At 42.7% G+C, this 24,706-nt stretch overlaps 3 protein-coding genes across 3 annotated transcripts; 1 reads left to right on the top strand and 2 right to left on the bottom strand.

Moving 5' to 3' along the window:
- Positions 1 to 7,985, bottom strand: LOC139545305 (synaptic vesicle 2-related protein-like). Its single transcript, XM_071352931.1, has 12 exons — positions 7,973 to 7,985; positions 7,603 to 7,727; positions 7,181 to 7,244; positions 6,719 to 6,844; positions 6,501 to 6,629; positions 4,576 to 4,649; positions 4,258 to 4,334; positions 3,276 to 3,380; positions 3,012 to 3,123; positions 2,470 to 2,551; positions 1,898 to 1,987; positions 1 to 1,767 (listed from the first exon to the last, which is right to left on the bottom strand). Exons 2-12 carry the CDS (start codon positions 7,716 to 7,718, stop codon positions 1,552 to 1,554), a joined length of 1,191 nt encoding a protein of 396 aa, XP_071209032.1. The 5' UTR covers positions 7,719 to 7,727; positions 7,973 to 7,985; the 3' UTR covers positions 1 to 1,551.
- Positions 7,986 to 8,139: 154 nt separating this feature from the next.
- On the top strand, positions 8,140 to 9,941 carry LOC139545845 (D-amino-acid oxidase-like). Its single transcript, XM_071354055.1, has 6 exons — positions 8,140 to 8,152; positions 8,212 to 8,321; positions 8,409 to 8,491; positions 8,675 to 8,792; positions 9,008 to 9,106; positions 9,244 to 9,941. The coding sequence occupies exons 1-6, from the start codon at positions 8,140 to 8,142 to the stop codon at positions 9,367 to 9,369; spliced, it is 549 nt and encodes a 182-aa protein (XP_071210156.1). The 3' UTR covers positions 9,370 to 9,941.
- A 2-nt stretch (positions 9,942 to 9,943) lies between these two features.
- Positions 9,944 to 24,313, bottom strand: LOC139545304 (synaptic vesicle 2-related protein-like). The gene is made up of 16 exons (XM_071352930.1): positions 24,116 to 24,313; positions 20,474 to 20,634; positions 20,119 to 20,204; positions 19,834 to 19,932; positions 19,523 to 19,594; positions 19,153 to 19,277; positions 17,124 to 17,187; positions 16,662 to 16,787; positions 16,444 to 16,572; positions 14,519 to 14,592; positions 14,201 to 14,277; positions 13,219 to 13,323; positions 12,955 to 13,066; positions 12,413 to 12,494; positions 11,841 to 11,930; positions 9,944 to 11,710 (listed from the first exon to the last, which is right to left on the bottom strand). Exons 1-16 carry the CDS (start codon positions 24,148 to 24,150, stop codon positions 11,495 to 11,497), a joined length of 1,653 nt encoding a protein of 550 aa, XP_071209031.1. The 5' UTR covers positions 24,151 to 24,313; the 3' UTR covers positions 9,944 to 11,494.
- Between the last annotated feature and the right edge of the window lie 393 nt (positions 24,314 to 24,706).

Below are 24,706 nucleotides of genomic sequence, written 5' to 3'. Positions count from 1 at the left end.
TTCTGCTTTTTTGAAACGTAATTTATTGTTGTATCATACACATTTACATCCAGTGTAGTGAGAAGAATCTGCACAGACATTTTTAATGTGGTACTAAATTGCAATGGCAGGCATGTAGGAACCATTACCATTTTCAACAACAACTTGTTTCTTGTGTTACTTTTACAAGGGGACAAAGACCATCCCCGCACCACCTCACCAACAAACAACAACCAAACCAGCTATTGGTATAGTATATACAGAGATGACTTTTATCCAGTAAGCAAAAGCTGTGCCACTCCGAAAAATTGTTGTATGAAGGTTTGTGTGTGTGTTTGTATTATCAGTATTGTTGAGTGTTCTGTGTTTAATATGTGAATTCAGGTTAACATGATGTTTAGCATTCACAGCCAGCCATTGAGGTGTACCCTGAAAAACCATGTGATTATGTTTGCTTTGAATAATTTCACCCATGTGGAGTAAATAGTACTGTACCAGACTGACAACTTTGGGTGGATAAGAGGTGAAAGTATAGTACGGTTCAAAGATTTCAGTAGCACTTCAGTTTCATGGCAAATAAAGCCTTCAACATGCACATATAAGCATTGTAACACCTGGCATGAACTTTAATCAGTACACATCTGCAATTTCCCTAATTTACATAAACTATGTTCACCGTGCGACAACAGCACGACTCCGTTCAAGTCAGACTACAATATGAGTGCTAATAAATGCTTATACCAGCTGCACAGAGAGACTTTACGTCGTCATTATGATTGCCTCACTTATACGTTTCTAAACTGAAGTGTAACCGAGATTTGTGACCCCACACCTCCTCGAAGTGCCTCATGTCAGTTGACAGCAGGGTGATTACAGTGGCTGATGGTTACCGTGGTGATGGGGACGTGCAGACAACCCAAGATGTACAGATTTGATTATGTTGAGTGTGTAATTACGGTAACATTAGATAGCAATTCGTTACATGTCATTGTTTTCATTATAGCTTTGCACAAGATAATGGACTTTTTGTGATGTTTCAATGCAGCTGCCCTTTCATTAGTCAAAAGTCCTCAATTTGTCCCTCATCCAAAAACAAGTAGTAGGACCTGAGTATGATCTCTTAGAGGAAACGGGTTAATAGAAACAATGCAGCAAATCAACGTCCTCTATCACACTCTTCTACCATCGCTCTCGCTGTTCTTCTCTCACAATATGACTGTAAAATTCAAATACCGAGCTGGAAGAATGTCAATCCCACCCTGAATGTTTTTTCTCCCCGCCACCATCCAGTGCAACTTTGAATACTCCATTCAGCTCTGTCTCACTCAGAGTGAGGTTATCGTACATTAGCAAAAATCATGGTAGTGGTCGAAGATTAAAATCGGAGAGAAATGTTTTTGAATAACATTTTGCTGGCAGGCTCTCTCTCAAGCCACTGTGGTGCCTATATACAAACCAGTAATGACACATTTGAGTTGAGAATGGACAAGGGCTTCTTGCCTAGCTTCCTTCTCCTTCATTGCCCCTCTTTTCCACTCCAGCCTCCATCCTCCACCACCTTCTTGCCTGTGTTCAGTCCTCCTGGGACCCAGAGTCGGAGTGTGGGATGCCCCCAGAGCTGTTGCCATGGGCCCGGCCCATCATCTCCTGGCCCCACTCGCGGTGGCTGGACTCCTGGAGGCCCCGGCCAGTGGTCTCAATGGGCAGAGCACATGAGGCGATGGCAGCCAGCATGCAACAGATGCTATACACTGACAGAGTCAGGTACACAGAAGACTCCAACATCACCTGCAGGAAAGAGAGGAGGAATGCAGTATTACTGTCTCTCTGTGAAGCCTTCACTGTCTTTCTGTACACATTAAGTACAAAGCAAATATACCTTATATTGGTTGTGGTAACCTTTAAAACATTTTTTTACCTGTGCAACAAAGGGTGTGATGAGGGCTCCCACTCTGGCCATTCCACTACTAGTGCCCAGACCTAACGCTCTGGTTGCTGTTGGATATACCTATAGAGTCAGGAGAACACCATAGGAATACATCACTCATAAACATTCAGGACAGACACTTCAAGGGGTTTACGCAAAGGGGAATGTCCATTTTACGCCTTATTTGCATTTACAGTATGGTTTAGTTTGTACCATATTGACGCTTATTAGAAACCAATGGGGAAGAAGAGTATGAAGCAAAGAACTAGTCCTTTGTTTAGTTACAAATCTATCAAAGAAATACAACTGAACAGAAAGCTGACGTCTGAAATGTAGTATAATCTTGAAGCCATAAATAACCTCAAGACATAGTTATAAAATAACAGAGGAAGAGGTTATTGGAATCTACAGTGTTTGATCTGGTTATAAATCAAAGTCGTGTTTGTCCACCTCCGTCTACCTGTAATCAAGGCCAAGTCACTTCAGCTTTGTTTTTAGAGTACGAGCTGACGTTCTATAGAGTTAATATTGTAGCCATGGGGTTCCATGGCCGATCACCTCACCTCAGGGGTGTAGACATAAGCAGCCTGGAAACCTCCTGCAATGAAGGCCCTGGCGATGAATATCAATACTGTCAACCAGGTCCTGGAGCAGAGACAACAACACTGTTAATAACAACAACACTGTTAACAACAACACGGGTAATAACAACAACACCGTTAACAACAACACTGTTTATAACAATAACAACAACACTTAACAACAACACTGGTAATAACAACAACACTGTTAATAACAACAACACTGTTAACAACAACACTGTTAATAACAACAACACCGTTAACAACAACACTGTTTATAACAATAACAGCACCGTTAACAGCAACACTGTTAATAACAACAACAACAACACTTAACAACAACACTGGTAATAACAACAACACTGTTAACAACAACACTGTTAATAACAACAGCACCGTTAAACGCAACACAGTTACTGTGTTGTCAGTTGTGGATCCACCACAGTGTGATGTTTGTTATGTTAAATGTGAGAGTAGTACATTACTAATACTTGTGGTAATAACTCCGTAATGGATGGTCTTACCTCCCTACACAAGCGTAGAGTGGAACAAGGCAGAGAGAGAAGACAAAGAAGCACAGTGCCATGGTCTTCCTCCTTCCCAGCCGATCGATGGCCCACAGAGTCACCAGTAGGCCTGCCCAACATTAATACATCAACCAATCTATTCAGATATTTTTATAGATCAGAACAATTTACAACCTACTTTACTTCACAGTACACTGCTCCCCATACAGCAATTATTGTGTTTAGCAATATACTGACTGAGTTGAGGTTGAAGAAGTATACCTGGGAATTCAGAGAGGGTGGTCCACAGCAGATCCTTGTAGTCGTCTGAGGTCAGGTATTTACACTCCAGGCTACACCTGGGCTCCCTCTTACTACCTTTTGACTCTAGAGGGAGACATAACACAAGAAACACGTGATGCACCAGTTATCACTACAGACATCCAGAATCACAACTCCTGAAATGGCCTTGAGACTTGCACTGAGTGTACAAAACATGAGATACAATTGCTCTGGCCATGACATAGACTGGCCAGGTGAATCCAGGTGAAAGCTATGATCCCTTATTGGTGTCACTTGTTAAATCCACTTCAATCAGTGTTGATGAAGGGGAGGAGACAGGTTAAATAAGGAATGTTAAGCCTTGAGACAATTAAGACATGGATTGTGCCATTCAGAGAGTGAATGGGCAAGACAAAAGATTTAAGTGCCTTTGAACGGGGTATGGTAGTAGTTGCCAGGTGCACCGGTTTGAGTGTGTCAAGAACTGCAACGCTGCTGGGTTTTTCACACTCAACAGTTTCCCGTGTGTATCAAGAACGGTCCACCACCCAAAGGACATCCAGACAACTTGAGAACTGTTGAAAGCATTGGAGTCAATATGGGCCAGCATCCCTGTGGCACACTTTCTGCACCTTGTAGAGTCCATGCCTCGACGAATTGAGGCTGTTCTGAGAGCAACGGGGGTGCAACTCAATATTAGGAGGGTGTTCCTAATGTTTTGTACACTCAGTGTATATGCTAACGTGACCTGAGGTCAACGGGAGCTATTCTTGATTAAAGCATGACACAAACATCCTGTTTTTAGTTGTCAAGATGACATGTTAATTGTATGTCGGAAATTACCTTGGCCTGTGTTGTTCTCCCATTACACTAAGAATTAACTGATTAATAAGATTGTTTGGCCTCAGCTGGTTAATGCTATCCTTGAGAGTGTTTGTGTGAGTGTTACTGATGATGTCAGAGGAGAGGAGCAGTGACTCACCCCCGCAGGCGCCCCCCTCCTGGAAGAGCTCAGTGGTGAGCAGGACCAGGCCATAGTAGGCAAATGCATTAGAGAACCTGAGACAGATAAAACACAGTGCTCAGTCAATATAAGGATTCCCATAAGGAAACTGGGTTAATTAAAGATGCAACTCTTATGAAGACATTTAATCAAAGTATGTAACAGAGCAGTACTGGTTATGTTTTAGTAATGTAGGAAAGTTGAGATTAGTTATCAGATGTGATTTACTAACTTTTAATTACCTGTATTTAGAAATTATGAAATTCAAAGTTTTTCTTTGTTAAAAGGGTTATTTACCAAATAAACCACAGCAGAATTGTGGTCCAGCGAAAATGCGGTGAGAAAAGATCCTGGATCTTCCCACGGTCCTCCTGATTGAAAAACAGAAAAGCAACATGACAGATAAATAACTGAAACAAAACAAACTACAACCATTTTAGTACACCCTATTTTCATTACATGTGACCTGCCCTGTCTGGAACTGTGAGGAGTAACAAAGTAACCTACGTTGCTAGCGACCATGACAAAGACCAAAGCCGGCGGGAGTACCGTTGAGGACAGTGGTGTCTCTCTATCATTGGTGAAGGATCTTTTAAACGAAACAAAAAGAGTTCTACAAACAATTGTTACAACAACAAGAAAATAGATTCAAGTATTTTGTCCAAATACTGGTGGATTTAACTAATAAAATAATGGACAACCTGACCAGAGGTCCAGGACCTGAAGAACAGGTTGCAGTTCTCCCAGGGTCAGCTCGATAAGTTTAAACAGGAAAATGGCAAGATGAGAGAGGACATCAGTTCTGTGTGTGAATCCATGATAACAATGACAATCAAGCAGAATAACATGGTTATGGACGGAATTGCAGAATCTCCACATGAGACCTGGACGGAGCCTGAGGAAAAAGTGAGGGAAATGATCTCTGAGAAATTGAAGTTGGACCACAGGAAGATTGAGGTGGAGAGCGCCCACAGGACTGGAAAACCCACCACCGGCCCAGGTGACAGGCCCAGGTGACAGGCCCAGGTGACAGGCCCAGGTGACAGGCCCAGGTCAATAGTGGTCGAGTTCCTGAGGTTCAAGGACAAAGTAGCTGTTCTGGAAAGAGCCAAGAACTTGAGAGGAATGTATATCTTGCTCAACAAGGACTATTCTGAAGCTGTGCGCCAGAAGAGGAAAGAACTTATCCCAGCCATGAAAGCTGCCAGAGCGCGTGGGGACATTGCTTACATCCGCTATGACAGGCTCATTGTCCACCCTCCTTTCTAAAAGCCTGGAAGGGATGAGAGAGCCAAGCCTATGGGTTCGTATCTTCAACCCCGTAGCACACACAGACACTTACACACTTAAATGTGTATATTTTTATCTTGTTTGTTCTTTTCCATATTATGTCTGTCTCTGATAAGTTACCCAGGAAAGGGCTGAAAATAGCCCATATTAATATATGTAGCCTTAGAAATAAGGTTCATGAAATCAATAACTTGCTAATATCAGATAACATTCATATATTAGCCATTTCTGAGACTCACTTAGATAATTAATTTGATACAGCAGTAGCAATACAGGGATATAACATCTATAGAAGAGACAGAAATGTTTATGGGGGAAGTGTTGCTGTATATATTCAGAGCCATATCCCTGTAATGCTTAGAGAAGATCTTATGTCAAGTGTTATTGAAGTGTTGTGGTTGCAGGTTCACTTGGCACATCTAAAGCCTTTTATTTTGGGGTGTTGCTATAGACCACGAAGCTCTAATAGTCAGTATCTAAATAATATGTGTGAAATGCTTGATAGTGTATGTGATGTAAACAGAGAAGTCTACTTTCTTGGGGACCTGAATATTGACTGGTCGTCATCAATCTGTCCACTCAAGTGGAAGCTTCTCACTGTAACCAGTGCCTGAAATCTGGTTCAGGTTATAATTCAACCTACCAGGGTGTTTACAAACACTACAGGAACAAGATCATCCACATGTATCAATCACATTTTTCTCATACTATAGAACTTTGTTCTAAATCTGTATCCGTACCCATTGGATGCAGTGATCACAATATAGTGGCTATATCCAGGAAAGCCAAAGTTCCAAAAGCTGGGCCTAAAATAGTGTATAAGAGATCATACAAAAGTGGGGAGGGGCGGGGCGGGGCAGGGCAGGGCGGGGCGGGGCAGGGCATGGTGGGGCGGGACAGGGTGGGGCAGGGCAGGGCAGGGCAGGCTATACCTGTCTTGCAGCCACGAGTTTTCCAAGGGGCATGGGAGCTCCGTTCTCCTTGGCGATGCGCTTCAGAGTGTTCAGCGCTTTCTCCTGGTTCCCTGTCAACACATCATAGCGGGCACTCTCTGGCAGCCACTGTTTCCAAAACCAAAGGGTCAGTCGTTCAATAGTGTAAAAAAACAGAATTCAAGTGAATTGGTAGTAGCTGTTACTGTCATACTCACAAAAGAGAGGATAGCAAAGATGAAGAGCGGAATGGTAGAGAGGCCGAGCAGCCAGCGCCAGCCCAGAGTGGGCATCACCACGATGGCCAGCAGCACCTCAAACACAGTGCCCAGCGCCCAGAATATCTGCAGGGGCACAGCAATAGGTACAGGAGAAGGTTGGAATGATGAGTTCCCTGGCACAGTGAAGCAGCTTCATTGATTCAGCTAAGAGTGGAGACCTATCCTGCTCCTGAGGGGCCACAAACCTGGCATCAAGAGGATCACTCACAAACAAGTGGATCAATGTGCACCACACCGACCTGCTAATGTCTCAAATCAATTAAGGACTTGACAGAGTTGAAAGTGGACCTCACAGGACAGCAGAGTTAGAAGGGTTGGGGAAAGGAATTGGGTTGGACAAGCTACAGACAGAAGGTGGAACTACATACAGTATATAGGATAGTGAAGGGTAAGCCATACCTCTATCAGCAAGATGCAGGTGGCTCTGGACCTCATGGGGAGAAACTCTGCATACAGTGTCACCCTGAAGGGAGAAGGACATGTCACTATTATGCCACTTCTAGAATAAGATGTTTTATTTTTTATTTAGTCACATGCACAGTTTTAGTTGCAGTGTACAGTGAAATTCTTAAGCTCCGAGCTCCAGCAGTGCAGGTGTGAATGAAACAATAAAATATATATATATATTTGTTTGTTTACAACTGTGACAATGAGAAATATCAATGTCCCTATGGGGAGCAGCCAGGGTTATGTTATCTACCCAGTTATCTACCCAGTGCCTACTTATAACTGGGTAAATAACATAACCCAATCCTTTACTTTGAACTACTTAAGTGTATACTGTAGCTATTGCTATAATGCCAGAGAGAAGGGACACGTACGACTGTGGTGCTCCTCCGATGCCAAAGCCCACCAGGGCACGGAGGAAGAGTATCCAGCCATAGACGGGGGCAAAGGCGCTCAGGACACCATAGAACATGGTCCACGCCACACTCATCTTCAGACCCTGTGTACATACAGACATACACACCCACATCCACAGCTGTGAGCTCTGACACTGAGAGCAAAATACCCCAACTATCTCTACCACGCATCACACTGTCATGGATCCAATACATTGATATAAAACTGATGTCTCACGAAAGCCTGTAAAACAAATAACTGTTGTGAAATTATTAATCAATATAGCTGTGTCTGTTCTGTTGTGAAAGTCATAGCCTCCCCCATAACAAAGCCAGTCATTGAACTTACTGTTTTTCTGCCATACTTGCAGAAAGTGCAGCTCAACCATATTAGTTTTACTCGGTGTTTAATTTTGAGAAATATCCTGAAAGCATTCATATCCAATATCCAGTCATTAATATCCTACAGACCACCTCAGAGAGAGGGAGAGCTTTGGCTTTCATAAACCCCTGTTCATGAATATCAGCAGTGTTTATTTATTTTAATTCAACCTCCCAACTTTTCTTCCTTCCTTCTTGTCTGTTGAGTTCAGCTTGCGGAGAGTGGGGCAGACGTCATCATCAACTGCACCGGAGTGAGGTCAGGGGACCTCCAGCCTGACCCTGACCTCACACCAGGCCGTGGGCAGATACTGAAGGTCAGAGTGCAAAGGTTGAAAGGTGAATTTGGTAATTACAATGGGGACATGGCTGATTATGTTGCACTTAATCTGTCTGTGTTTCAGGTGGATGCTCCATGGCTTAAGCATTGGATCCTCACCCACAATTTCACTGCTGGAACCTACAATTCACCGTACATTATACCAGGGTAAAGTGGATATAATATCAGAAATTCCACCTACTGCAGGTGTCAATAAAGCAGTTATTACACATTTTTCAAGTTGTTGCATATAATTACAGCATCAAAGTATACGTTTGTCTAAGTATTCAGCTCCTTTTATTTTGGAGTACAGTGAATTGAAGACCAATAACTTCTGCCTTGTCTCTGTAGGAGTCGTTCAGTGGTTGTTGGTGGGTGTTTCCAGCTGGGGAACTGGAGTGAGCAGAACAACTCTGAGGACCACAAGGAGATATGGGAGGGGGCCTGCCAGCTGGAGCCCAGCCTCAAGGTCAGAGGTCACAGACCTTTGAAAAGATCCCTGGTCTGACAGACATTGAATAGAGGGGTTATCACAGCACCTATGTTTAAATGGCTCAGCCATCATACCAAATCAATGCTTCTCATCCAGTAGACAGAATACAAGTACAGATACAGAATAACTACATTAGCTAGCTCTACCCTGTCTGTTTATTCATATGGCTCACCTCCCCTCTGACTCCTCAGCATGCCCGGATAGTGGAGGACTGGTCAGGGCTCAGGCCTGTTCGTAGTAAAGTCCGTCTGGAGAGGGAAACCATGCAGTCTGGACCAATCACATTTGAGGTGAGTCACCAAGAACAGACTGGTTACTACTTCTTCAGTAACCAAGATGTATTGTTTGGCTATTAGTGTTAGTCACCCTTTAGGCTCCAGATTAGAAGTACATAGACATAACACTGATATTAATGTGCTGTTTTCAGGTGATCCACAACTATGGCCATGGAGGTTTCGGATTGACCATTCACCGAGGCTGTGCCCAGGAGGCAGCTCGGCTCTTGGGGGAGATATTGGAGCTGAAGGGCTGGGAGCCCAGGTCTCGTTTGTAAACTAGTGGTTTATTACCTAAACAGCAGTGGCATCAGTATCTCTCACATGTCTGTATGGGACCATTTTAACATCAGAACGGTTTGCGAAGGAACCCGCATAGGAAACTCCTGAGGCCTTCAGACAACAGTGAGGGTTCATTCATATTTGCAAGAGAACAACTCTAAATCAGAGTTTAGGTAGTGGAGTACCTGATTAACCCAAAACCAGCTAACTTGGAACACAAAGACTACCAGCCAGCCTTAAAATGGTTTCATGCCAGCCATCAGGATTGCTTTTATTGAATGTCAATTTCCTTTGTTGTGTAGTCATAACTATTAGCTAATCGATTTAAATCTATTTTGAAAAGTTAAGATTTTATATTGTAGTTAAAGAGATGCTAATATATAACATATTGAACCAATAAAATGTTTTCCAAAAATGTGATAAGCAAATCTTACAAATGTGACATAAAAATAGGAGTGCAATATCAAACTAAAATGTCAAGATATCTTATTAATAATGTTCTATCGTGAGTTCTAAAAACATATGAAGTTTGAAAATGAATGAAGAAATAAATACTTCCACAATCCAACATTCTGCTTTTTTGAAACGTAATTTATTGTTGTATCATACACATTTACATCCAGTGTAGTGAGAAGAATCTGCACAGACATTTTTAATGTGGTACTAAATTGCAATGGCAGGCATGTAGGAACCATTACCATTTTCAACAACAACTTGTTTCTTGTGTTACTTTTACAAGGGGACAAAGACCATCCCCGCACCACCTCACCAACAAACAACAACCAAACCAGCTATTGGTATAGTATATACAGAGATGACTTTTATCCAGTAAGCAAAAGCTGTGCCACTCCGAAAAATTGTTGTATGAAGGTTTGTGTGTGTGTTTGTATTATCAGTATTGTTGAGTGTTCTGTGTTTAATATGTGAATTCAGGTTAACATGATGTTTAGCATTCACAGCCAGCCATTGAGGTGTACCCTGAAAAACCATGTGATTATGTTTGCTTTGAATAATTTCACCCATGTGGAGTAAATAGTACTGTACCAGACTGACAACTTTGGGTGGATAAGAGGTGAAAGTATAGTACGGTTCAAAGATTTCAGTAGCACTTCAGTTTCATGGCAAATAAAGCCTTCAACATGCACATATAAGCATTGTAACACCTGGCATGAACTTTAATCAGTACACATCTGCAATTTCCCTAATTTACATAAACTATGTTCACCGTGCGACAACAGCACGACTCCGTTCAAGTCAGACTACAATATGAGTGCTAATAAATGCTTATACCAGCTGCACAGAGAGACTTTACGTCGTCATTATGATTGCCTCACTTATACGTTTCTAAACTGAAGTGTAACCGAGATTTGTGACCCCACACCTCCTCGAAGTGCCTCATGTCAGTTGACAGCAGGGTGATTACAGTGGCTGATGGTTACCGTGGTGATGGGGACGTGCAGACAACCCAAGATGTACAGATTTGATTATGTTGAGTGTGTAATTACGGTAACATTAGATAGCAATTCGTTACATGTCATTGTTTTCATTATAGCTTTGCACAAGATAATGGACTTTTTGTGATGTTTCAATGCAGCTGCCCTTTCATTAGTCAAAAGTCCTCAATTTGTCCCTCATCCAAAAACAAGTAGTAGGACCTGAGTATGATCTCTTAGAGGAAACGGGTTAATAGAAACAATGCAGCAAATCAACGTCCTCTATCACACTCTTCTACCATCGCTCTCGCTGTTCTTCTCTCACAATATGACTGTAAAATTCAAATACCGAGCTGGAAGAATGTCAATCCCACCCTGAATGTTTTTTCTCCCTGCCACCATCCAGTGCAACTTTGAATACTCCATTCAGCTCTGTCTCACTCAGAGTGAGGTTATCGTACATTAGCAAAAATCATGGTAGTGGTCGAAGATTAAAATCGGAGAGAAATGTTTTTGAATAACATTTTGCTGGCAGGCTCTCTCTCAAGCCACTGTGGTGCCTATATACAAACCAGTAATGACACATTTGAGTTGAGAATGGACAAGGGCTTCTTGCCTAGCTTCCTTCTCCTTCATTGCCCCTCTTTTCCACTCCAGCCTCCATCCTCCACCACCTTCTTGCCTGTGTTCAGTCCTCCTGGGACCCAGAGTCGGAGTGTGGGATGCCCCCAGAGCTGTTGCCATGGGCCCGGCCCATCATCTCCTGGCCCCACTCGCGGTGGCTGGACTCCTGGAGGCCCCGGCCAGTGGTCTCAATGGGCAGAGCACATGAGGCGATGGCAGCCAGCATGCAACAGATGCTATACACTGACAGAGTCAGGTACACAGAAGACTCCAACATCACCTGCAGGAAAGAGAGGAGGAATGCAGTATTACTGTCTCTCTGTGAAGCCTTCACTGTCTTTCTGTACACATTAAGTACAAAGCAAATATACCTTATATTGGTTGTGGTAACCTTTAAAACATTTTTTTACCTGTGCAACAAAGGGTGTGATGAGGGCTCCCACTCTGGCCATTCCACTACTAGTGCCCAGACCTAACGCTCTGGTTGCTGTTGGATATACCTATAGAGTCAGGAGAACACCATAGGAATACATCACTCATAAACATTCAGGACAGACACTTCAAGGGGTTTACGCAAAGGGGAATGTCCATTTTACGCCTTATTTGCATTTACAGTATGGTTTAGTTTGTACCATATTGACGCTTATTAGAAACCAATGGGGAAGAAGAGTATGAAGCAAAGAACTAGTCCTTTGTTTAGTTACAAATCTATCAAAGAAATACAACTGAACAGAAAGCTGACGTCTGAAATGTAGTATAATCTTGAAGCCATAAATAACCTCAAGACATAGTTATAAAATAACAGAGGAAGAGGTTATTGGAATCTACAGTGTTTGATCTGGTTATAAATCAAAGTCGTGTTTGTCCACCTCCGTCTACCTGTAATCAAGGCCAAGTCACTTCAGCTTTGTTTTTAGAGTACGAGCTGACGTTCTATAGAGTCAATAATGTAGCCATGGGGTTCCATGGCCGATCACCTCACCTCAGGGGTGTAGACATAAGCAGCCTGGAAACCTCCTGCAATGAAGGCCCTGGCGATGAATATCAATACTGTCAACCAGGTCCTGGAGCAGAGACAACAACACTGTTAATAACAACAACACTGTTAACAACAACACGGGTAATAACAACAACACCGTTAACAACAACACTGTTTATAACAATAACAACAACACTTAACAACAACACTGGTAATAACAACAACACTGTTAATAACAACAACACTGTTAACAACAACACTGTTAATAACAACAACACCGTTAACAACAACACTGTTTATAACAATAACAGCACCGTTAACAGCAACACTGTTAATAACAACAACAACAACACTTAACAACAACACTGGTAATAACAACAACACTGTTAACAACAACACTGTTAATAACAACAGCACCGTTAAACGCAACACAGTTACTGTGTTGTCAGTTGTGGATCCACCACAGTGTGATGTTTGTTATGTTAAATGTGAGAGTAGTACATTACTAATACTTGTGGTAATAACTCCGTAATGGATGGTCTTACCTCCCTACACAAGCGTAGAGTGGAACAAGGCAGAGAGAGAAGACAAAGAAGCACAGTGCCATGGTCTTCCTCCTTCCCAGCCGATCGATGGCCCACAGAGTCACCAGTAGGCCTGCCCAACATTAATACATCAACCAATCTATTCAGATATTTTTATAGATCAGAACAATTTACAACCTACTTTACTTCACAGTACACTGCTCCCCATACAGCAATTATTGTGTTTAGCAATATACTGACTGAGTTGAGGTTGAAGAAGTATACCTGGGAATTCAGAGAGGGTGGTCCACAGCAGATCCTTGTAGTCGTCTGAGGTCAGGTATTTACACTCCAGGCTACACCTGGGCTCCCTCTTACTACCTTTTGACTCTAGAGGGAGACATAACACAAGAAACACGTGATGCACCAGTTATCACTACAGACATCCAGAATCACAACTCCTGAAATGGCCTTGAGACTTGCACTGAGTGTACAAAACATGAGATACAATTGCTCTGGCCATGACATAGACTGGCCAGGTGAATCCAGGTGAAAGCTATGATCCCTTATTGGTGTCACTTGTTAAATCCACTTCAATCAGTGTTGATGAAGGGGAGGAGACAGGTTAAATAAGGAATGTTAAGCCTTGAGACAATTAAGACATGGATTGTGCCATTCAGAGAGTGAATGGGCAAGACAAAAGATTTAAGTGCCTTTGAACGGGGTATGGTAGTAGTTGCCAGGTGCACCGGTTTGAGTGTGTCAAGAACTGCAACGCTGCTGGGTTTTTCACACTCAACAGTTTCCCGTGTGTATCAAGAACGGTCCACCACCCAAAGGACACCCAGACAACTTGAGAACTGTTGAAAGCATTGGAGTCAATATGGGCCAGCATCCCTGTGGCACACTTTCTGCACCTTGTAGAGTCCATGCCTCGACGAATTGAGGCTGTTCTGAGAGCAACGGGGGTGCAACTCAATATTAGGAGGGTGTTCCTAATGTTTTGTACACTCAGTGTATATGCTAACGTGACCTGAGGTCAACGGGAGCTATTCTTGGTTAAAGCATGACACAAACATCCTGTTTTTAGTTGTCAAGATGACATGTTAATTGTATGTCGGAAATGACCTTGGCCTGTGTTGTTCTCCCATTACACTAAGAATTAACTGATTAATAAGATTGTTTGGCCTCAGCTGGTTAATGCTATCCTTGAGAGTGTTTGTGTGAGTGTTACTGATGATGTCAGAGGAGAGGAGCAGTGACTCACCCCCGCAGGCGCCCCCCTCCTGGAAGAGCTCAGTGGTGAGCAGGACCAGGCCATAGTAGGCAAATGCATTAGAGAACCTGAGACAGATAAAACACAGTGCTCAGTCAATATAAGGATTCCCATAAGGAAACTGGGTTAATTAAAGATGCAACTCTTATGAAGACATTTAATCAAAGTATGTAACAGAGCAGTACTGGTTATGTTTTAGTAATGTAGGAAAGTTGAGATTAGTTATCAGATGTGATTTACTAACTTTTAATTACCTGTATTTAGAAATTATGAAATTCAAAGTTTTTCTTTGTTAAAAGGGTTATTTACCAAATAAACCACAGCAGAATTGTGGTCCAGCGAAAATGCGGTGAGAAAAGATCCTGGATCTTCCCACGGTCCTCCTGATTGAAAAACAGAAAAGCAACATGACAGATAAATAACTGAAACAAAACAAACTACAACCATTTTAGTACACCCTATTTTCATTACATGTGACCTGCCCTGTCTGGAACTGTGAGGAGTAACAAAGTAACCTACGTTGCTAGCGACCATGACAAAGACCAAAGCCGGCGGGAGTACCGTTGAGGACAGTGGTGTCTCTCTATCATTGGTGAAGGATCTTTTAAACGAAACAAAAAGAGTTCTACAAACAATTGTTACAACAACAAGAAAATAGATTCAAGTATTTTGTCCAAATACTGGTGGATTTAACTAATAAAATAATGGACAACCTGACCAGAGGTCCAGGACCTGAAGAACAGGTTGCAGTTCTCCCAGGGTCAGCTCGATAAGTTTAAACAGGAAAATGGCAAGATGAGAGAGGACATCAGTTCTGTGTGTGAATCCATGATAACAATGACAATCAAGCAGAATAACATGGTTATGGACGGAATTGCAGAATCTCCACATGAGACCTGGACGGAGCCTGAGGAAAAAGTGAGGGAAATGATCTCTGAGAAATTGAAGTTGGACCACAGGAAGATTGAGGTGGAGAGCGCCCACAGGACTGGAAAACCCACCACCGGCCCAGGTGACAGGCCCAGGTGACAGGCCCAGGTGACAGGCCCAGGTGACAGGCCCAGGTCAATAGTGGTCGAGTTCCTGTGGTTCAAGTACAAAGTAGCTGTTCTGGAAAGAGCCAAGAACTTGAGAGGAATGTATATCTTGCTCAACAAGGACTATTCTGAAGCTGTGCGCCAGAAGAGGAAAGAACTTATCCCAGCCATGAAAGCTGCCAGAGCGCGTGAGGACATTGCTTACATCCGCTATGACAGGCTCATTGTCCACCCTCCTTTCTAAAAGCCTGGAAGGGATGAGAGAGCCAAGCCTATGGGTTCGTATCTTCAACCCCGTAGCACACACAGACACTTACACACTTAAATGTGTATATTTTTATCTTGTTTGTTCTTTTCCATATTATGTCTGTCTCTGATAAGTTACCCAGGAAAGGGCTGAAAATAGCCCATATTAATATATGTAGCCTTAGAAATAAGGTTCATGAAATCAATAACTTGCTAATATCAGATAACATTCATATATTAGCCATTTCTGAGACTCACTTAGATAATTAATTTGATACAGCAGTAGCAATACAGGGATATAACATCTATAGAAGAGACAGAAATGTTTATGGGGGAAGTGTTGCTGTATATATTCAGAGCCATATCCCTGTAATGCTTAGAGAAGATCTTATGTCAAGTGTTATTGAAGTGTTGTGGTTGCAGGTTCACTTGGCACATCTAAAGCCTTTTATTTTGGGGTGTTGCTATAGACCACGAAGCTCTAATAGTCAGTATCTAAATAATATGTGTGAAATGCTTGATAGTGTATGTGATGTAAACAGAGAAGTCTACTTTCTTGGGGACCTGAATATTGACTGGTCGTCATCAATCTGTCCACTCAAGTGGAAGCTTCTCACTGTAACCAGTGCCTGAAATCTGGTTCAGGTTATAATTCAACCTACCAGGGTGTTTACAAACACTACAGGAACAAGATCATCCACATGTATCAATCACATTTTTCTCATACTATAGAACTTTGTTCTAAATCTGTATCCGTACCCATTGGATGCAGTGATCACAATATAGTGGCTATATCCAGGAAAGCCAAAGTTCCAAAAGCTGGGCCTAAAATAGTGTATAAGAGATCATACAAAAGTGGGGAGGGGCGGGGCGGGGCAGGGCAGGGCGGGGCGGGGCAGGGCATGGTGGGGCGGGACAGGGTGGGGCAGGGCAGGGCAGGGCAGGCTATACCTGTCTTGCAGCCACGAGTTTTCCAAGGGGCATGGGAGCTCCGTTCTCCTTGGCGATGCGCTTCAGAGTGTTCAGCGCTTTCTCCTGGTTCCCTGTCAACACATCATAGCGGGCACTCTCTGGCAGCCACTGTTTCCAAAACCAAAGGGTCAGTCGTTCAATAGTGTAAAAAAACAGAATTCAAGTGAATTGGTAGTAGCTGTTACTGTCATACTCACAAAAGAGAGGATAGCAAAGATGAAGAGCGGAATGGTAGAGAGGCCGAGCAGCCAGCGCCAGCCCAGAGTGGGCATCACCACGATGGCCAGCAGCACCTCAAACACAGTGCCCAGCGCCCAGAATATCTGCAGGGGCACAGCAATAGGTACAGGAGAAGGTTGGAATGATGAGTTCCCTGGCACAGTGAAGCAGCTTCATTGATTCAGCTAAGAGTGGAGACCTATCCTGCTCCTGAGGGGCCACAAACCTGGCATCAAGAGGATCACTCACAAACAAGTGGATCAATGTGCACCACACCGACCTGCTAATGTCTCAAATCAATTAAGGACTTGACAGAGTTGAAAGTGGACCTCACAGGACAGCAGAGTTAGAAGGGTTGGGGAAAGGAATTGGGTTGGACAAGCTACAGACAGAAGGTGGAACTACATACAGTATATAGGATAGTGAAGGGTAAGCCATACCTCTATCAGCAAGATGCAGGTGGCTCTGGACCTCATGGGGAGAAACTCTGCATACAGTGTCACCCTGAAGGGAGAAGGACATGTCACTATTATGCCACTTCTAGAATAAGATGTTTTATTTTTTATTTAGTCACATGCACAGTTTTAGTTGCAGTGTACAGTGAAATTCTTAAGCTCCGAGCTCCAGCAGTGCAGGTGTGAATGAAACAATAAAATATATATATACAGTGGGGAGAACAAGTATTTGATACACTGCCGATTTTGCAGGTTTTCCTACTTACAAAGCATGTAGAGGTCTGTCATTTTTATCATAGGTACACTTCAACTGTGAGAGACGGAATCTAAAACAAAAATCCAGAAAATCACATTGTATGATTTTTAAGTAATTAATTTGCATTTTATTGCATGACATAAGTATTTGATCACCTACCAACCAGTAAGAATTCCGGCTCTCACAGACCTGTTAGTTTTTCTTTAAGAAGCCCTCCTGTTCTCCACTCATTACCTGTATTAACTGCACCTGTTTGAACTCGTTACCTGTATAAAAGACACCTGTCCACACACTCAATCAAACAGACTCCAACCTCTCCACAATGGCCAAGACCAGAGAGCTGTGTAAGGACATCAGGGATAAATTGTAGACCTGTACAAGGCTGGGATGGGCTACAGGACAATAGGCAAGCAGCTTGGTGAGAAGGCAACAACTGTTGGCACAATTATTAGAAAATGGAAGAAGTTCAAGATGACGGTCAATCACCCTCGGTCTGGGGCTCCATGCAAGATCTCACCTCGTGGGGCATCAATGATCATGAGGAATGTGAGGCATCAGCCCAGAACTACACGGCAGGACCTGGTCAATGACCTGAAGAGAGCTGGGACCACAGTCTCAAAGAAAACCATTAGTAACACACTACGCCGTCATGGATTAAAATCCTGCAGCGCACGCAAGGTCCCCCTGCTCAAGCCAGCGCATGTCCAGGCCCGTCTGAAGTTTGCCAATGACCATCTGGATGATCCAGAGGAGGAATGGGAGAAGGTCATGTGGTCTGATGAGACAAAAATAGAGCTTTTTGCTCTAAACTCCACTCGCCGTGTTTGGAGGAATAGAAGGATGAGTACAACCCCAAGAACACCATCCCAACCGTGAAGCATGGAGGTGGAAACATCATTCTTTGGGGATGCTTTTCTGCAAAGGGGACAGGACGACTGCACCGTATTGAGGGGAGGATGGATGGGGCCATGTATCGCGAGATCTTGGCCAACAACCTCCTTCCCTCAGTAAGAGCATTGAAGATGGGTCGTGGCTGGGTCTTCCAGCATGACAACGACCCGAAACACACAGCCAGGGCAACTAAGGAGTGGCTCCGTAAGAAGCATCTCAAGGTCCTGGAGTGGCCTAGCCAGTCTCCAGACCTGAACCCAATAGAAAATCTTTGGAGGGAGCCGAAAGTCCGTATTGCCCAGCGACAGCCCCGAAACCTGAAGGATCTGGAGAAGGTCTGTATGGAGGAGTAGGCCAAAATCCCTGCTGCAGTGTGTGCAAACCTGGTCAAGAACTACAGGAAACGTATGATCTCTGTAATTGCAAACTAAGGTTTCTGTACCAAATATTCAGTTCTGCTTTTCTGATGTATCAAATACTTATGTCATGCAATAAAATGCAAATTAATTACTTAAAAATCATACAATGTGATTTTCTGGATTTTTGTTTTAGATTCCTTCTCTCACAGTTGAAGTGTACCTATGATAAAAATTACAGACCTCTACATGCTTTGTAAGTAGGAAAACCTGCAAAATCGTCAGTGTATCAAATACTTGTTCTCCCCACTGTATATTTGTTTGTTTACAACTGTGACAATGAGAAATATCAATGTCCCTATGGGGAGCAGCCAGGGTTATGTTATCTACCCAGTTATCTACCCAGTGCCTACTTATAACTGGGTAAATAACATAACCCAATCCTTTACTTTGAACTACTTAAGTGTATACTGTAGCTATTGCTATAATGCCAGAGAGAAGGGGCACGTACGACTGTGGTGCTCCTCCGATGCCAAAGCCCACCAGGGCACGGAGGAAGAGTATCCAGCCATAGACGGGGGCAAAAGCGCTCAGGACACCATAGAACATGGTCCACGCCACACTCATCTTCAGACCCTGTGTACATACAGACATACACACCCACATCCACAGCTGTGAGCTCTGACACTGAGAGCAAAATACCCCAACTATCTCTACCACGCATCACACTGTCATGGATCCAATACATTGATATAAAACTGATGTCTCACGAAAGCCTGTAAAACAAATAACTGTTGTGAAATTATTAATCAATATAGCTGTGTCTGTTCTGTTGTGAAAGTCATAGCCTCCCCCATAACAAAGCCAGTCATTGAACTTACTGTTTTTCTGCCATACTTGTCGGATATGTTCCCCCAAATGGAAGAGCTGATCATCATTCCAATGAACACCGCCTGGATAAAAGAAACAGAGGGACTAGATATCACTATATGTAGAGGCTTTATCTGTAATGAAAAGTGACAAGTGACAATGTAAGACTGCATTAACATCAACAGCTACTGCTATTAAACTCATCACTACCATTACTAGTCCATCCAATCACCACCAGCTTCTCAACAACTACCGTTAGCCCACCAATCTAGTCATCATTTAGTATTACTTGTAGTCAGTGTAAGAATGTGTCAGGCATTACCGAAGTGAGTAGCGCCACCCACAGACTTGGCAGCCTCCATTCACAGTGCAGCTGTGGAGCTAGGATGCTCAGAATCATCATCTCCATAGCATCAGCCATCTGAAAAACAACAGCCATAAGGACCAGTGCGGAAGGAAACAATGAAGACACAGTGAATTTTGCTCATATACAGTACATTAAATCCACATACACAGGTTTGTAATACAGAACATACACAACATGTTATGAAACTGTTATGTTTTCCTCTCTGACCAGACTAGCCCTGTCTAATGCTTGGCTGCTCACCCAGGACAGACCAGTGAGGATGGAGAGTTTCCACTGGAACTTCCCAAAGCCAATGGCCTCCACAGCATCCTCCACCATGAAAGTGTCTGTGGAGAACAACTCAAGTAAGAAATCACATAAAATACAGAGGATGACTTGCAAGTATGGATTACAAGTTATTAAAATAAATGTGTCCAAAATGAATAACTGTAGTCAATCTCATAATAGATAAAGCCACTTATAAAAGCCCAGTGGTCCCCAGGCAGGGAGGGGATAGGTGGAATGAGAGAGGTGGAAGGTGGTTCATGCATATGGGAGTTGTTATGAGTTTGGTTGGAAAAGTGAGAGTGGAGGCTGAGGAGGGACCCAGTCATACCATCAGTTGGATTAGCAAACTCCCGAGGTACTGGTGCACCATCCTGAAGTGCCACAGACTCCATGTAAGCCTGCCTCCCATCGATCTGGACCTCCTGCTCTCTGCCCCCGCCGTCATCCTCAGAGCGTGTGCTATCACCCGTGCGACGGAACTTGACCACGCTGCAAGAGAGAAAGCCAGGAAGATCAACTTTGATCAGTTGCCAGTCTACCGTAAGGAAACAGAGCTGAATGAAGCGAGAATGAGAGGCTGTTGCCTAGGTGATATAAGCTGTTCCTATGTGCTCTCTGTGCTTTGTGACTGGGTGGTGAAATCCATCAGTGGGTGAGATGTGTCAGGGAAACGGAGGGAAGTTACGCACTGCTGTTCACAACTGAGAAACTTGTGTGACTCCTAACATTTTTGTGTAGATGGCAAATAGATTGGATTTGAGGAAAAATATTAATTCTAAAATTAAGATAATACTTAACACACCTGTATGTTATCTGTACGTGGAGTTTATAAACTCCTCATTTTGTAAAATAACAGATTGCTGATAGAGGGTGGAACATTGTAAAAGGAACATTGAGGCAGACCTTTATTTTTTTTAACCTTTATTTAACCAGGCAAGTCAATTAAGAACAAATTCTTATTTACAATGACGGCAAGAGGCAAAAGACAGTGAACATGTATGTGTGTGTGCAGGAATGTGCGTGGTGTATGTGAAGTAACACAACATGCTTCCTTACATAAGGCAACGCAAACAAGTGACATCGGGTGACAACTAGAAACAACTACATGTCTCAACAACCTGTTCATCTATTTGTCCTTTGAACTCCTCCAGGGACAACAGGTTCTGGAGTTTCAGGTTGGCTTGGAGGGAATTCCAAGACCTAGGGGTTGAGGAATGAAATGACCTTTTTCCATGCTCAGTTCAAATTTTTGGAACTGTCGTATGTGTTGTATGTGCTTTCATTTCATGTGCTCGAAGTATGCTTTCATTTCGAGCTAGAAGAGAGGATAGATAAAATGGTAGTTTTCCTAAAATGGCCTTATAAATAAGAATGTACCAGTGTTTGAGCCTGCGTGTTGCTGGTGATGTCCACCTGACAGCACTGTAGAGATCACAATGTTGAGTTAGACGTCTCTGATTGGTTTCAAAATAAAGGTCTGCATGATTCACAGAGTCAAGAGTCTTCAGTGTAGAGCTTGAGGAGTGCAGATACACAGTATCAACATTGTCCAACACAGAGAGAAAAGTACAACGAATCCACCATTTTCTGGGGGCAAAGGAAAAACAAGCTTTGTGCCGGTAATAAAACCCAATACGCAGCTTATGTTTCTTGACAAAGTTCTCTATATGGGTGGTGAAGCTCAACTTCTCATCCACCCAAACTCCCAGATATTTGTACGTTTTGACTTGCTCTACAGAATGTCCTTCCAAAGTAGTAATTACATGGTTTCAGAGTGTTCCGTATTGGAAAATATCATGCATTTTGTTTTAGAAGAATTAAGAACAAACTTCAAATCGTACAGATTCTGTTCAATGATGTTAAAAGCTGTTTGAGATCTTTCAAAAGCCAAAGTCAAACTGCTGCCACTTGAATAGAGAACAGTGTCATCCGCATAAAAATCTACATCAGCTGTTTCAATATGTCTCCCAATGTTGTTGCTATAGATAATAAACAACAGGGGACCAAAAATGTTTCCTTGAGGCACATCCGAGCACAATTCTACGGTGTATGACTTACAGCCATCTGCCTTAACACACTGGGTTTGAATTGACCAGTAGTTCACAAACCACTCCTGAGCATGACCAGTGATCCCAATGCACATCAAACTCTACACTAAGACAGTATGGTCCACAGTGTCAAGCGCCTTTGACAAGTCTATGACTACAGATATACAATGTAGCTTCTTATCCAGAGCACAGTGAATATCATTGAAAACCTTAAATGTTGACTAGGGACTCCAATACCTTTGCCAGAACAGACAATTTAGATTTGGGATTAAAGTTATTCAGTAGAGTTGGATCACCTTTCAAAAGAGGTAGGACAAATGCTGATTTCCACAATTTGGGGATTTCATTACATTCTAGGGTGAGGTTAAAGATGCATGTTAAAGGGGGAGCAATTATGTCTGCAGCTAATTGTAGTAGACAGGGGCCTAGATCATCAGGGCCAGGGGACTTTTTGACATCAATTGCTTTCAGGCCTGTATGCACCTCCGAGACAGAGAAGGGTGAGAAGGAGAACCAGTGATGTCTTAATCACTGTAATTACTACACAGATTTGCCAAGGGCAGAATAAATACAGCTGGTGGCCCAGTGAGGAGCCTAGAAATCAACATGTCTTGTTTCCTGTACTTCAGTTTCTTTCAGTTCTGTACAGAACAATCCCACTTTTATCCCATATATAGATTTGGAGAATGGAAAATGGACAGATCCTTTGTTGGTGGCTTGATACTTTCTGCAATAACGTTTCAATGTGGCCTAATTGCCTCAAAAACCCTGTCCTTTAACATAATAGCTTTAAGATATACAGTATGTATCCTGTTAGGAAATATTATTTGGGGGTTCAAACTGGGGAGAAAAGCAGTTCTAAGCGTTAGAACTCAAGGTTTGCAGCCACAGTCACTTATTACACAATTTCAGTTCTTAGTTAGATAGTAACCAGGCCTACTGCCAAGTCACTGCTTTACTACCATATGAACAATTATAAAGAGAATGTTATGCCTTTATTTTATTACCCATTAAAAAGGAGAGTCTCAATAGGAACTTTGTTGGAAATTGATAGTGACAGCCAGGTGTGGACATCTCTGACAGGTAACCCATCTCTGACTAGCTAAACTAAAGGCTTTACCTAAACTCACTGTACCTTCAGTGAAACGCATGTTAATCTTTTTAACAATAAACATAAATTAACATAATAGATTATCATGCACAACAGATGACATTGTAGTATGGATATTCTAAATCATGGTCATATTTGTTGCTACTAAATAATGAGTAATAGGCAGCCCCTATACAGTAATTGGTAGGCTAAATGCGTGGCTATTGCCGAGCAGAAATATTAGGGGAATTTGTTGATTTTAATTTGACATTTGCTACATGTTGTGTAACATATTATATGTATTCCAATCCATACTAACAAACTGGTGCAACTCATGGATGATCAAAATAAAGACATGACTAATGATGTTGTCACAGTAGTAGCTTCATATACAGTAGGCAATGATGTGAATGAACCATTTTACAAATATGCACACTGTCGCTACCAGTAAAATACCTTGAGATACAAGGGACAAATAGATACAAATACTATCCGACCTTGTAGCACGCATATGAGGAGTTGGTTTATGGTTACTGTTTACCGGTCATTGATGCTTTCAAACAAAACGCACCGTCAGTTCCTCGAAATGCCACATTGTATTCCCGTAGAGTGGCGTATTGCACTGTGGCTATCTCAACAGAGGAATGCAATGTTGCACATAATATTGTCAAGAGATCATTCTGCCAACCAACTGCTGCGAATCAAACGATCACGAAAATGTGTGCTAAGAAAGGCTGTGTCTGTTGGGTCGGTTTAGCAAATTAGCCCAGCTACGATCAAATTAGAAATTAAGTCTATTTTTATATACATATATATTGTTGAGTATACTCACGGGAGTTGTCTTAACTGGAACAAATCATCTTCCATTTTGGTGATGTTTATTGGGTTCCACAGTGAAGTGTTTCATTGCCGTTACATTGTTATCATAGCGAGGCGAGATTTCAGCACCACGGGATGCGGAGAGCGACCGTCCTTGTTCTCAGCGGAGAGCCAATGAGGAGCGGGATATTCACAATTTCAGCTTCCAGTGTCGTGTCACAGTAGTGTGCCAGTCAGAGAGGACGGGTGCATTCCTCTGCCCTGGCGTTGCTTACACATACCAGATCTTACAACGCCTGGTTAGGTATTTTACATATCAGCTAACCACATCATATGTTATAGCAATCTGTCAGTCGATGACACAGTCGAGACGTGGCACGCAATCATTGGTTTATGCATGCAACGTCTGAGCAGGGGAACGCGACCGGTGTGTTCACTGCATGGTGCAACACAACTGATGTCTTAGTCTGTTTGATCGCAAATTAAGAACTAAATGTATTTCAAACTGATTGAAGAAAGACACAGGGTAATCACAACGAAGACCACGTTACTGCATAGGCTGTTGTGAGAAAATGCCAGAACCGCTGCCAGTGCAATGATTTAC

The sequence above is a fragment of the Salvelinus alpinus genome, chromosome 19, assembly GCF_045679555.1.
Source record: "Salvelinus alpinus chromosome 19, SLU_Salpinus.1, whole genome shotgun sequence".
NCBI lineage: Eukaryota > Metazoa > Chordata > Actinopteri > Salmoniformes > Salmonidae > Salvelinus > Salvelinus alpinus.
This window is presented reverse-complemented; position numbering and strand designations above follow the sequence as displayed.